At 47.0% G+C, this 13,450-nt stretch overlaps 1 protein-coding gene and 1 long non-coding RNA gene across 2 annotated transcripts; both read right to left on the bottom strand.

The window, feature by feature from the left end:
- Window positions 1-4,236: 4,236 nt before the first annotated feature.
- LOC141073907 (oocyte zinc finger protein XlCOF8.4-like) lies at window positions 4,237-7,088 on the bottom strand. The gene is made up of 5 exons (XM_073561445.1): window positions 7,056-7,088; window positions 4,979-5,128; window positions 4,670-4,849; window positions 4,463-4,586; window positions 4,237-4,379 (listed from the first exon to the last, which is right to left on the bottom strand). Exons 1-5 carry the CDS (start codon window positions 7,086-7,088, stop codon window positions 4,237-4,239), a joined length of 630 nt encoding a protein of 209 aa, XP_073417546.1.
- A 185-nt stretch (window positions 7,089-7,273) lies between these two features.
- LOC141073922 (uncharacterized) lies at window positions 7,274-9,582 on the bottom strand. The gene is made up of 3 exons (XR_012227095.1): window positions 9,290-9,582; window positions 7,509-7,734; window positions 7,274-7,395 (listed from the first exon to the last, which is right to left on the bottom strand). It is a non-coding gene; the product is annotated as an uncharacterized lncRNA (long non-coding RNA).
- Between the last annotated feature and the right edge of the window lie 3,868 nt (window positions 9,583-13,450).

The following is a 13,450-nucleotide window of genomic DNA, read 5'->3' on the forward strand; positions in this document are numbered from 1 at the left end:
AGACCGCTCCCAGCACAATAACCCCCATCACACTGCGATCAAATATGATCGCAGATTTTCCCGGAGCATAAGGGAGAATCGTGCAGGGAGCGGGCTCCCTGTGCGCTTCCCTGAGACCCTCAGAACAAAGCAATGTGCTCGTGTTGTTCTGAGGGCCTCCTAAATTCAGGCCCCTGGATCCAAGATGGCCACGGGGGTGTTCTGGGTCCTGAAGGGAGGTGGCTTCTCAGTGCCTGCTGAGAGCAGGCGCTGAGAAGCCACCTGCACTGCCTGTCAGATCGCTGATGACACAGTGCATTGCAAAATGTCAGATCAGCGATCTGACACTGTATAGTGATGTCCCCCCCTGGGACAACGTAATAAAGAAAAAAAAACGCGTAAAAATAATTTTTAGAAAATTCCTAAATAAATTTTTAAAAAATTTCCTAATAATTTCTTTTTTTTGTAAATAACAAAAAACAAAAGTACATATATTTAGTATTGCCGTGTCCGTAACGACCCGCCCTATAAAACTGTCCCACTAGTTAACCCCTTTAGTGAACCCCTTCAAAAAAGGCAAAAAACAATGCTTTATCATCATACCACCGAACAAAAAGTGCAATAACGCGCAATCAAAAAGACGGATATAAATATCCATGGTTCCGCAAAAAATGAGCCGCCATACAGCATCATCAGCGAAAAAAGTAAAAAGTTATAGCTCGCAGATGCAGAAACAATTATTTATATAAAATTGTTTTTATTGTATAAAAGCGCCAAAACATAACAAAAAATAAATCAGGTATTGCTGCAATCGTACTGATCCGAAGAATAAAACCGCTTTATCAATTTTACCACACATGGAACGGTATAAACGCTCCCCCCAAAAGAAATTAATGAAATGCTGGTTTTTGTTCATTCTGCTTCCCAAAAATTGGAATAAAAACCGATCAAAAAATGTCACGTGCCTGTAAATGGTACCAATAAAAATGTCAACTCGTCCCGCAAAAAATAAGACATCACATGACTCGGTGGGTCAAAATACGGAAAAGTTATAGCTCTCAAAATGTGGTGATGCAAAATCTATTTTTACAATAAAAAGCATTTTTTAGCGTGTGACAGCTGCCAAACATAAAAACCGCCATAAATAGTAAATCAAACCCCCCGTTATCACCCCCTTAGTTAGGGAAAAATAATAAAATAAAAAAATGTATTTATTTCCATTTTCCCATTAGGGTTAGGGCTGAGATTAGGGTTAGGGGTGTGTTGGGGTTCGGGTTGGAGTTAGAATTGGGGGTTTCCACTGTTTGGGCACATCAGGTGCTCTCCAAACGTGACATGGCGTCTGATCTCAATTCCAGCCAATTCTGCGTTGAAAAAGTCAAACGGTGCTCCTTCCCTTACAAGCTCTGCCATGTGCCCAAACAGTGACTACCCCCACATATAGGGTATCAGCCTGCTCAGGACAAATTGCACAACAACTTTTGGGGTCCAATTTCTCCTGTTACCCTTGCAAAAATAAAAAATTGGGGGTGAAAAATCATTTTTGTGGAAAAAAAAATATGATTTATTTATTTTTATGGCTCTACGTTATGAAATTTTGTGTAGCACTTGTGGGTTCAAAGTGCTCACCACACATCTAGATAAGTTCCTTGGGGGGTCTAGTTTCCAAAATGGGGTCACTTGTGGGGGGTTCCACTGTTTAGGCACATCAGGGGCTCTCCAAACGGGACATGACAACCGCAGACCATTCCATCAAAGTCTGCAGTAAAAAATGTCACTACTTCCCTTCCGAGCCATGACGTGTGCCCATACAATTGTTTTCTACCACATATGGGGTACCAGCGTACTCAGGACAAATTGGACAACTTTTGGGGTCCAATTTCTCCTCTTACCCTTGGAAAAATAAAATAATTGGGGACTAAAAGATCATGTTTGTTGAAAAAATATGATTTTTTTATTTTCACGCCAGGGCGTTATAAGCTTCTGTGAAGCACTTGGGGGTTCAAAATGCTCACTAAACATCTAGATAAGTTCCTTGGGGGGTCTAGTTTCCAAAATGGGGTCACTTGTGGGGGGTTTCCATTGTTCAGGCACATCAGGGGCTCTCCAAATGCAACATGGCGTATGATTTCAATTCCAGCCAATTTCGCGTTGAAAAAGTCAAACGGCGCTCCTTCCCTTCTGAGCTCTGCCATGCACCCACACAGTGGTTTACCCCCACATATGGGGTATCTGCGTACTCAAGACAAATTACACAATAACTATTGTGGTCCTGTTTCCCTTAGGAAGATAAATATTGGGGTGAAAAGATCATTTTTGTGGAAAAAATATGATTTTATAATTTTACGGCTGTACGTTATACACTTCTGTGAAGCGCTTGGGGGTTCAAAGATCTCACCACGCATCTAGATAAGTCCCTTGGGGGTCTAGTTTCCAAAATGGGGTCACTTGTGGGGGGTTTCCACTGTTTGGGCACATCAGGGGCTCTCCAAACGCAACATGGCGTCTGATCTCAATTCCAGCCAATTTTGCTCTGAAAAAGTTAAACGGCGCTCCTTCCCTTCTGAGCTCTGCCATGCGCCGAAACAGTGGTTCCACCCAACATATCAGGTAACAGCCTACTCAAGACAAATTGCGCAATAACTTTTATGGTCCAATTTCTCCTTGTTACCCTTGTTAAAATAAAAAAAAATGGACCTGAAGTAATTTTATTGTGAAAAAAGTTAAATGTTCATTTTTTAAAGATTCAAAAAATTCCTGTGAAGCACCTGAAGGGTTAATAAACTTCTTGAATGTGGTTTTGAGCACCTTCATGGGTGCAGTTTTTAGAATGGTGTCACTTTTGGGTATTTTCTATCATATAGACCCCTCAAAGTTACTTCAAATGTGATGTGGCCCCTGAAAAAAAATGGTGTTGTAATAATGAGAAATCGCTGATCAACTTTTAACCCTTATAACTTCCTAACAAAAAAAAATATTGGTTCCAAAATTGTGCTGATGTAAAGTAAACATGTGGGAAATGTTACTTCTTAAGTATTTTGTGTGACATATCTGTGATTTAAGGGCGCGAAAATTCAAAGTTGGAAAATTGTGAAATTTTCTAAATTTTCGTCAAATTTCCATTTTTCACAAATAAACGCAAGTTATATGAATTAAATTTTACCACTAACATGAAGTACAATATGTCACGAGAAAACAATGTCAGAATCACCAGGATCCATGGAAGCGTTTCAGAGTTACCTCCTCATAAAGGGACAGTGGTCAGAATTGTAAAATTATCCCTGTCATTAACATGCAAATAACCCTTGGGGGTAAAGGGGTTAAAGAGGTTGTCCAGTACTAGGACAAGCATTTCTTAAACTAAATGTTCGTCCCCGATAAAATGATAAAGCTTATACTCACCTGCCCATCTGGCTCCCTTCCAGCGATGTTGGCACTCGCTGCATTGAGACTGCGATGCGGTGGAATGACAAGTGATGCCCAGCGCCCAGTCAGCGCAGGTGTCACTGTACACTTAATGTTGGCGATCATATAAGTGAAGTTTGGCCAGAAAGACTGGACCTGGTCTTGTAGGGACCATGAGACATTCAGCAGCACAGAAGGGAGAGAAGAGTCATCCGATAAGATCTCAGGGATCTAGGAAGCCAACAGCATCATTACCCTCCGCTTTCTCTTACAGGCCCAGCATAAGATTTTTCTTCAACTGATTTTCTAACCTGTCAGCACATTCTATGTACACTGTCAATTGGCTTTATAGTTACAGATCTGGGCAGGTAACGGTCAGCGTCTCCTCAACCCAGGGAGTAGGTGGATCCTCCAGGTTGTAAGTTCTATAGAAAAGGGCTTTCAATGCCCAAAGTCATTTCAACAGTTTTGGGTGGAGGAGAATGTTGTGGTCTAGAGGCAAAATGGTGACCATGGCAATACGGCCGGACTACACCACCGATAAAGCAGCCACAGCCGGTGACTGAGAGGAATCTGTGACTTCTCTGCATTCAGTGGTTACTACTCACCTGGGCAGTCATATGTGGGAATCTCCTCTTTACACCACTCATCATCTCTCACATATGTCTCTGTTGTATTAATATGGGTCAGATCTTCACCCTGAAACAAATATTGTAAAAGTCACAGACAGATGGAGAAGTCCCATCTATGATCAGCTCTAATCCTGCCATCTCCACCGTTCTCATTACACAAGTATAAAACATATAATACTGGTGGATAAAACAAGACTGAGCACAAGACCTTCACAGCCGTCTACACATCATAGGGGAGATCTCCTGACACCTTCTCTCCATCTACCTGAGGATCCTGAGGAGCACTGGGATCTTCTTGGTTACAGTCCTGTGGAAGAAGAGGACGGGGACATCTCTCTGGTGTTGTCCTCTTACTGGATAGATCTGGAGGAAACACATACAGGGACTGAATTCATTCTCTACATACAGATAATTATAGGCCGTGTGTATTTAGTCCTGTCTATTACCTGGTGATGTGAGGGGCTGGGGAACCTCCATTATGACGTCCTTGTACAGAGCTCTGTGTCCTTCTAAATACTCCCACTCCTCCATGGAGAAATAGACGGCGACATCCTGACACCATATAGGAACCTGACACATACAATGATACTGTCATCCCCCCGATCCCTTCATAGTGTTACTGTATAATGTCCCAGCATTTCCAGCAGTGTCACCTCTCCAGTCAGCAGCTCAATCATCTTGTAGATAAGTTCTAGGATCTTCTGGTCATTGATGTCCTCATGGAACAGGGGGTGAGGTGGAGGCCCCATGTTTGGACTCAGGGGTCTTCCACATCCCTCAGACACAGGGACCTGACAGCGATCACTAGAGGTCTTCTTCACCACTGTGTAATCCTGGTTATGGAGAGACACATAAATAAATCTCACTACAGACATTCCCAGAGTCCTCACCTCTCCAGTTCTGTCCATCTGTTATTCCCATAGATAAGAATGATGTAATGTGACGTCATCAGAATCTCTCACCTCTCCAGTGAGACGGAAGAGGGTCTCTAGGGTGAGGTGTAACATCCTCTCCGCCATCTTGTCTCTGTCCATATCCATCCTTGATGGGTAAATCAGGAATATTTTCTTTTGTAGAAGATCTTCACTGAGAGGATCCGATATTGTAGAGACCTGAATGAGAAGAAGATGATCCGATGTAACATCATAAGAATCCTGTGTAATAATACAATTACTGGAGATAATAAGGGAAACATATGAGGAGATTTATTATTTTATACATACCTGTATTCCCTGGTACTACTAATATAGGTCAGATCTTCAACCGGAAACAAATATTGTAAAAGTCACAGACAGATGGAGAAGTCCCATCTATGATCAGCTCTAATCCTGCCATCTCCACCGTTCTCATTACACAAGTATAAAACATATAATACTGGTGGATAAAACAAGACTGAGCACAAGACCTTCACAGCCATCTACACATCATAGGGGAGATCTCCTGACACCTTCTCTCCATCTACCTGATGATCCTGAGGAGCACTGGGATCTTCTTGGTTACAGTCCTGTGGAAGAAGAGGACAGGGACATCTCTGGTGTTGTCCTCTTACTGGATAGATCAGGAGGAAACACATACAGGGACTGAATTCATTCTCTAGATACAGATAATTATAGGCCATGTGTATTTAGTCCTGTCTATTACCTGGAGATGTGAGGGGCTGGGGAACCTCCATTATGATGTTCTTGTACAGATCTCTGTGTCCTTCTATATACACCCACTCTTCCATGGAGAAATAGACAGCGACATCCTGACACCTTATAGGAACCTGACACATACAATGATACCGTCATCCCCCGATCCCTTCATAGTGTTACTGTATAATGTCCCAGCATTCCCAGCAGTGTCACCTCTCCAGTCAGCAGCTCAATCATCTTGTAGATGAGTTCTAGGATCTTCTGGTCATTGATGTCCTCATGGATCAGGGGGTGAGGTGGAGGTCCCGTGATTGGGCTCAGGAGTCTTCCACATCCCTCAGACACAGGGTCCTGACAGCGATCACTAGAGGTCTTCTTCACCACTGTGTAATCCTGGTTATGGAGAGACACATTAATAAATCTCACTCCAGACATTTCCAGAGTCCTCACCTCTCCAGTTCTGTCCATCTGTTATTCCCATAGATAAGAATGATGTAATGTGACGTCATCAGAATCTCTCACCTCTCCAGTGAGACGGAAGAGGATCTCTAGGGTGAGGTGTAATATCCTCTCCGTCATCTTGTCTCTGTCCATATCCATCCTTGATGGGTAAATCAGGAAAATTCTCTTTTGTGGATGATCTTCACTGAGAGGATCCGATATTGTAGAGACCTGAATGAGAAGAAGATGAGCCGATGTTTCCAGGATTCTTCTTGTGGGAATTGGCTGTGATATCCCCTGTGCAATATATTTCTAGCATTAAAGCGCTCAGTAATGGGGGGGAATCTCCACATACCTCCACCTGCAGAGCCGCACTCCACATATATGGCTGCTCTGTGCACAGGACCTGTGATGAGGCCACAGGAGGGGAGGAGTCAGGGGTCACATGATCTCCGGAGTGAAGAGGCTCCATGGAGACTTCTCAGTCAGTGACATTCCCGCCATTATTCGCCCCTCACTACTGGCACAATTACCCCGCGCCGCCTTTTCTACTCAGTGTTATGTGTGGAATGTAACGTGTGATTTCTCTGGAGACAAATAGACCCCACACAGGAGGGAATTCTCACCGGTTACCGGCCGTCTACTATATGGCGGCATAAGATTGTGCTGTCGACTCCACACCAGGAGCTAAAATGCCCAAATCTCATTTATTTCCTCCCTTCCAGAGTCTGGCTGAGGCTCATATACGGCCATGCTCCTCTCCAGTCACCGTGGGGGGTTTGGTAGAAGGATGCAGGGTTGGGCCTGTGAGTCACGGTTCACCTTCCCTATCCTTTACCCCTTATACCCGACCTGTTTATCCAATTATCTGGAGCTAAATGGTTTTACAAACTTAACGTGAGAGGGGAATATAACCTTATAAGTGTACGTCAGGGGGACGAATGGAAGACCACATTCAATATACCTGAGGGGCAGATATAAAACCTGATGCTGCCATTCGGGGTAACCAATGCTCCGGCAGTCTGTGACAATGTCAGTAATTATATTTTTCTCACTGATTGGTAGATTTGTGGTAATTTTCCTGGATGATATAGTGAGTTACTCCCGTCCTCTGGAGGAGCATGCTGAGCATGTCAGACAGGGTCTCCAGGTTCTACGTGACAACTATTTATTTGGTAACCTGGAGAAATGTCAATTTGTGGTCCAGCAGGTCCAGTTCTCAGGACATGTGGCTTCTGCATTGGGGTCTCAGATGGACCCCGTTACGGTCCCAGCAGTCCCTTCATTGGTTTTATCCAAGTGACCTGAAAGTGTTAAAGAGATTTCTTTTAGTCATGATACTGAGGAACAAACAAGCGAAAAATAGGGTCTTACCTGATAACCAGATGTAATGAGAGTAGGGGAGTATTACACTCACCTGATGGAGCGGCACCTTTACACCATGCTCAATGCATAAACCAGCTGCTGCAGGACCCGGGGCCAAAGACCGAGCAGAAGAGCTGATCCGGGTATAATGTATCTGTACCTGCGCTGCTGATGGAGACGATCGGAGATGGAGATTTTCCTTAAAAACATTTATTCAAATAGGTTTTCAAAGTCAATGCATTTCACAGTCACGCAGGACGTCTTCCTCAGGACGAAACCTAATAGCGGATAAACATGTCAAGCTTGGAACGTTTTATATACAGTCTTTTTGAAAAAAAAAAAACACTCCAACAAAGCACGATATGTCAAAGTTCATGAGAAAGTTTGTCACACAAAGATAAATTATGGTTCATGAAAAAACAAAAAACATTTACATACATTAATTATATTAAAAAGCACTAAGTATTAAGTGAGGTCACATAAAAGAATGAATAAACATGAATGTGAAATGAATGAATAAGTTCTTGCCCGTAAATAAATTATTTATTAATGGTGTTATTTAGTTGTGTCAGTAGTTTCCTATATGAGATGTGAGCTGGTGTTCTGTAAGTTTCTGAAGTCACAGGTATAGTGGTGTAAAGCTGTGCACCACTAGTGAGCTTGATGGATCAGCATCGGACTGAAAACATAGGATTATTGGAAAAGAAACCATTGAACTAGAAGACAAATACGTAACCCAATGGTTAATCCATATATATAAAAAAACAAATGTATGTATGTGTGTGTGTATGTGTGTGTATCAAGCCCTGCCCCTCATTATCATGTCACTAGCTGAAGAGCCCGGCGTTGCCCAGGCATAGTAACTAACTGTGGTTAGTTATAACAAATTGTAATGATTATCCTCCATCCCATAACCCAGTGCCCATATACCCATCATACATATCCTCCATCCCATAGTCCAGTGTCCAAATATACCCATCATACATATCTTCCATCCCATAGTTCAGTGCCCATATACCCATCATACATATCCTCCATCCCATAGTCCAGTGCCCATATACCCATCATACATATCCTCCATCCCATAGTCCAGTGCCCATATACCCATCATACATATCCTCCATCCCATAGTCCCATGCCCATATACCCATTATATCCTCCATCCCATAGTCCAGTGCCCATATACCCATCATACATATCCTCCATCCCATAGTCCAGTGCCCATATAGCCATCATACATATCCTCCATCCCATAGTCCCGTGCCCATATACCCGTCATACATATCCTCCATCCCATAGTCCAGTGCCCATATACCCATCATACATATCCTCCATCCCATAGTCCAGTGCCCATATACCCATCATACATATCCTCCATCCCATAGTCCAGTGCCCATATAGCCATCATACATATCCTCCATCCCATAGTCCCGTGCCCATATACCCGTCATACATATCCTCCATCCCATAGTCCAGTGCCCATATACCCATCATACATATCCTCCATCCCCTAGTCCCGTGCCCATATACCCGTCATACATATCCTCCATCCCCTAGTCCCGTGCCCATATACCCGTCATACATATCCTCCATCCCATAGTCCAGTGCCCATATACCCATTATATCCTCTATCCCATAGTCCAGTGCCCATATACCCATCATACATATCCTCCATCCCATAGTCCAGTGCCCATATACCCATTATATCCTCTATCCCATAGTCCAGTGCCCATATACCCATCATACATATCCTCCATCTGTCATGCTCGCCATGTCTGTTATGTCTGCCATGTCTGTTTTACCTCATGACCCTAGAGCAGTGTGCACACTCACCTTATGTCTGCTGAGCTGCAAGATGCCTGCGTTTCTGCTTTGCCTTCTGTGATCTTCTCGTCATGTCTAGAATCCCTGATCATGTATTTCCTAGGATCCTGCACTGTCTGGTTCTGCAATCATCTCGTCATGTCTGAAACCTTCATCATGTGACGTTTCCTAGGATCCTGCACTGTCTGGTTCTGCAATCACCTCGTCATGTCTGAAACCTTGATCATGTGACTGCACTCTGTGATCCTGGAGCATCTGAACTAGGAAGTTCTCCCCTGGTCCTGACCCGGAAGAGGAGGTGCTATGCCCTATATTAGACCGCCCCTTCCTATGCTCAGGGCCTGAGTATTGTGTGGTGTTCCTGCATGGCTGCATGGTCTGTGGGGCGCTCCCTCTATTCTGTGCCCTTGCACTCTGCTCTGTGGTGCATCTCTGCACACGCTCTGTGCTCGTACTCCATCTCTTGTTCCGTGCTTTGTCTTATGTTTGTCCGTTGTGCCATGTTTGTCCTTGTCCTGCTTGGACTTGTAGTCCTTCTGTTATTCTCTGCCTTGCCTGTTTTCACTATGCCTTGTTCCGTACCTTGCCTTGCTCTGCCTTGTTCCTCCCTATGGTCTCTGTCTTTGCTTGCTCTGCCTCGCTCTCTCCTATGGTGCTCTGTAGTGCTCCCTGGCACACGCACCATTCCTCCTCTCTTTCCGTTTGTGCTCTTTTCCATGTCTAGTCCCAAGGCTCTGCCTTCGCCCGGCTCTGGGCTTTGGCCTATGCTCCGCTGCTAGACTCTTTCCTATTATGCTCTCTTGCACGGTTCTAGGCTAGTCCCAAGGTTCTCCCTTGGCCCGGCTCTGGGCTTCTGCCTACGCTCCGCTGCTAGCTCTGTTCTTGTTCTGTGTTTCTGCCTATGCTTACTTTCCTGGTTCTGTACTCTGCTTAAGCCCTGCCTTTTTTCTCATCTTGTCTTCCCTTGCTCTGTTTCTTTGTATGCTCTTTGCATGCGCCTGCCCTAGCCGTGCCCGCCTGCTTGTGCCTCAGCCGTGCTCGTCGGTCAGTGACAGCTGTGTCGCCTGCCATGCCTCAGTCGGGTTCGCTGGAGTCTTGCCTGTCTGTCAGTGCCGCAGCCCGATCAGCTAGCCAGTGCCCCAGCCGTGCCCTCTGTGCTCCCTTGCACTTCACGCTGTTTCCGCACTGTGCTCTCTAAAGCACGCGCAGGCCATCGCCTGCACATGGCATACCTCCCCGTGCTTTTGTAAAAGTACGCGCAGGCTTTGCCATGTTCCCTGTCGTGCCCTCTTGCACGCACAGGCCCTAACCCTGTCCTGGAACCCTGACCTTGGCGTGTCTCTACACATGCACTCTGTCTTGAGCCTCGTGCCTTGGCGTGTCTCTACACACTGCTTTGTACCCTGGCGTGTCTCCAAGCACGCACCCTGCCTTGAACCCTGGCGTGTCTCCAAGCACGCACCCTGCCTTGAACCCTGGCGTGTCTCCAAGCACGCACCCTGCCTTGAACCCTGGCGTGTCTCCAAGCACGCACCCTGCCTTGAACCCTGGCGTGTCTCCAAGCACGCACCCTGCCTTGAACCCTGGCGTGTCTCCAAGCACGCACCCTGCCTTGAACCCTGGCGTGTCTCCAAGCACGCACCCTGCCTTGAACCCTGGCGTGTCTCCAAGCACGCACCCTGCCTTGAACCCTGGCGTGTCTCCAAGCACGCACCCTGCCTTGAACCCTGGCGTGTCTCCAAGCACGCACCCTGCCTTGAACCCTGGCGTGTCTCCAAGCACGCACCCTGCCTTGAACCCTGGCGTGTCTCCAAGCACGCACCCTGCCTTGAACCCTGGCGTGGCTCCAAGCACGCACCCTGCCTTGAACCCTGGCGTGGCTCCAAGCATGCACCCTGCCTTGAACCTTGGCTTGCCTGCCGGATTCCCGTAACCTGCCGACCGTTGCCAGAGGTCCGGAACCAGATGACTGCGGCCTGATGTCTGGAGCTGATGTCCGCAGCCCGATGCCTGGACCCTGTCGGTCGTTGCCAGTAGTCCGGAGTCCAATGCCATCGCACCCCGTCTTGGATCCTGGCGTGTCCTAGCATGCATCCCTTCTAGGAACTCTTGTGTGATCCCTATCACGTATCCTGTCCTGGACCCTGGTATGTTTTCGTGCACGTGTTATGCCTGGAACATTTGGCGTCCCCTTGCACGCATCCTGCCGTGTTTCACTGTTTGTGCCCTGCACCTGATTCCCTGTTATGCCTTGCACCTGAATAAAGTGTGAATCCACGTTTGAGGAAGAAACTGTGTGACTTTGCTTTATCTTTGGTATCCTGTCCGTCCTGTTGTCAGACACTCAATAGTGTCTCCTTGAGCCGGCCGTCTGGTCCCAGCAGTCGTGGTGGCTCACCCCCTTGGTCTTGCCCCTGACACTCCCTGTACAGGGGGTGGGTTCTCACTAGGTCAGCTCGCCCTAGGTGGGTGGGTCCCACGGCCCAGAGGGTCCACTCTAAAAAGGAAGATGGGCTCAGCAGAAGCCGAGTCCGTAACAGAATACTCAGGCCATGGACTCCGCTGGTACCTCGGCCACCCGTCTGATGAAGAATCTGCCCTGTCTCCTGAACTCGCTTGATAATGGCGGTACCCCGGCCACTCTTCTGATGCAAATCAGACCCGGCCCTTGACCTCTGAACTTGTTTGGAAATGATGGCAGCCAGAGTAAGAAGACTTGCTTGTCTACCCGCAGTCCTCCCCACTGGATCCCTGTGTCTCGTCCGCGGCTCCTGTGTCTTGACCGGTGCAGGTGTCCGTTTCAGATGTCGGATCAACGTTGTTGGAGTGGTTTGTACTAACTCTGGATTCTGCCGAAGAATTTTTTTTTCTTCTTTCCAGCCCCGGTAAGAGAGGGCTTAAGGAGGGGGGTACTGTCATGCTCGCCATGTCTGTTATGTCTATTTTACCTCATGACCCTAGAGCAGTGTGCACACTCACCTTATGTCTGCTGAGCTGCAAGATGCCTGTGTTTCTGCTTTGCCTTCTGTGATCATCTCATCATGTCTGAAGCCTTGATCATGTGACGTTTCCTAAGATCCTGCACTGTCTGGTCCTGCAATCATCTCGTCATGTCTGAAACCTTGATCATGTGACGTTTCCTAGGATCCTGCACTGTCTGGTTCTGCAATCACCTCGTCATGTCTGAAACCTTGATCATGTGACGTTTCCTAAGATCCTGCACTGTCTGGTTCTGTGATCATCTCGTCATGTCTGAAACCCTGATCATGTGACTGCACTCTGTGCTCCTGGAGCATCTGAACTAGGAAGTTCTCCCCTGGTCCTGACCCGGAAGAGGAGGTGCTATGCCCTATATTAGACCGCCCCTTCCTATGCTCAGGGCCTGAGTATTGTGTGGTGTCCCTGCATGGCTGCTTGGTCTGTGGGGTGCTGCCTCTATTCTGTGCCCTTGCACTCTGCTCTGTGGTGCATCTCTGCACACGCTCTGTGCTCGTACTCCATCTCTTGTTCCGTGCTTTGTCTTATGTTTGTCCGTTGTGCCATGTTTGTCCATGTCCTGCTTGGACTTGTAGTCCTTCTGTTATTCTCTGCCTTGCCTGTTTTCGCTATGCCTTGTTTCGTACCTTGCCTTGTTCCTCCCTATGGTCTCTGTCTTTGCTTGCTCTGCCTCGCTCTCTCCTATGGTGCTCTGTAGTGCTCCCTGGCACACGCACCATTCCTCCTCTCTTTCCGTTTGTGCTCTTTTCCATGTCTAGTCCCAAGGCTCTGCCTTGGCCCGGCTCTGGGTTTCAGCCTACGCTCCGCTGCTAGACTCTTTCCTATTATGCTCTCTTGCACGTTTCTAGGCTAGTCCCAAGGTTCTCCCTTGGCCCGGCTCTGGGCTTCTGCCTACGCTCCGCTGCTAGCTCTGTTCTTGTTCTGTGTTTCTGCCTATGCTTACTTTCCTGGTTCTGTACTCTGCTTAAGCCCTGACTTTTTTCTCTTCTTGTCTTCCCTTGCTCTGTTTCTTCGTATGCTCTTTGCATGCGCCTGCCCTAGCCGTGCCCGCCTGCTTGTGCCTCAGCCGTGCTCGTCGGTCAGTGACAGCTGTGTCACCTGCCATGCCTCAGCCGGGTTCGCTGGAGTCTTGCCCGTCTGTCAGTGCCGCAGCCCGATCAGCTAGCCAGTGCC

The sequence above is a fragment of the Dendrobates tinctorius genome, unplaced genomic scaffold (assembly GCF_039654945.1).
Source record: "Dendrobates tinctorius isolate UK_male_01 unplaced genomic scaffold, ASM3965494v1 ptg000320l, whole genome shotgun sequence".
In the NCBI taxonomy this organism is placed as follows: domain Eukaryota; kingdom Metazoa; phylum Chordata; class Amphibia; order Anura; family Dendrobatidae; genus Dendrobates; species Dendrobates tinctorius.

Bases quoted from the DNA above. Each gene is read 5' to 3' on its own strand.
- LOC141073907 (XM_073561445.1), bottom strand. From the start codon at position 7,088: ATGGCAGCATCAGGTTTTATATCTGCCCCTCAG. The intron at 5,129-7,055 runs GTATATTGAATG...CTTCTCATTCAG, and splicing joins GTTTTATATCTGCCCCTCAG to GTCTCTACAATATCGGATCC. The intron at 4,587-4,669 runs GTGACACTGCTG...TGTATGTGTCAG, and splicing joins TTGAGCTGCTGACTGGAGAG to GTTCCTATATGGTGTCAGGA.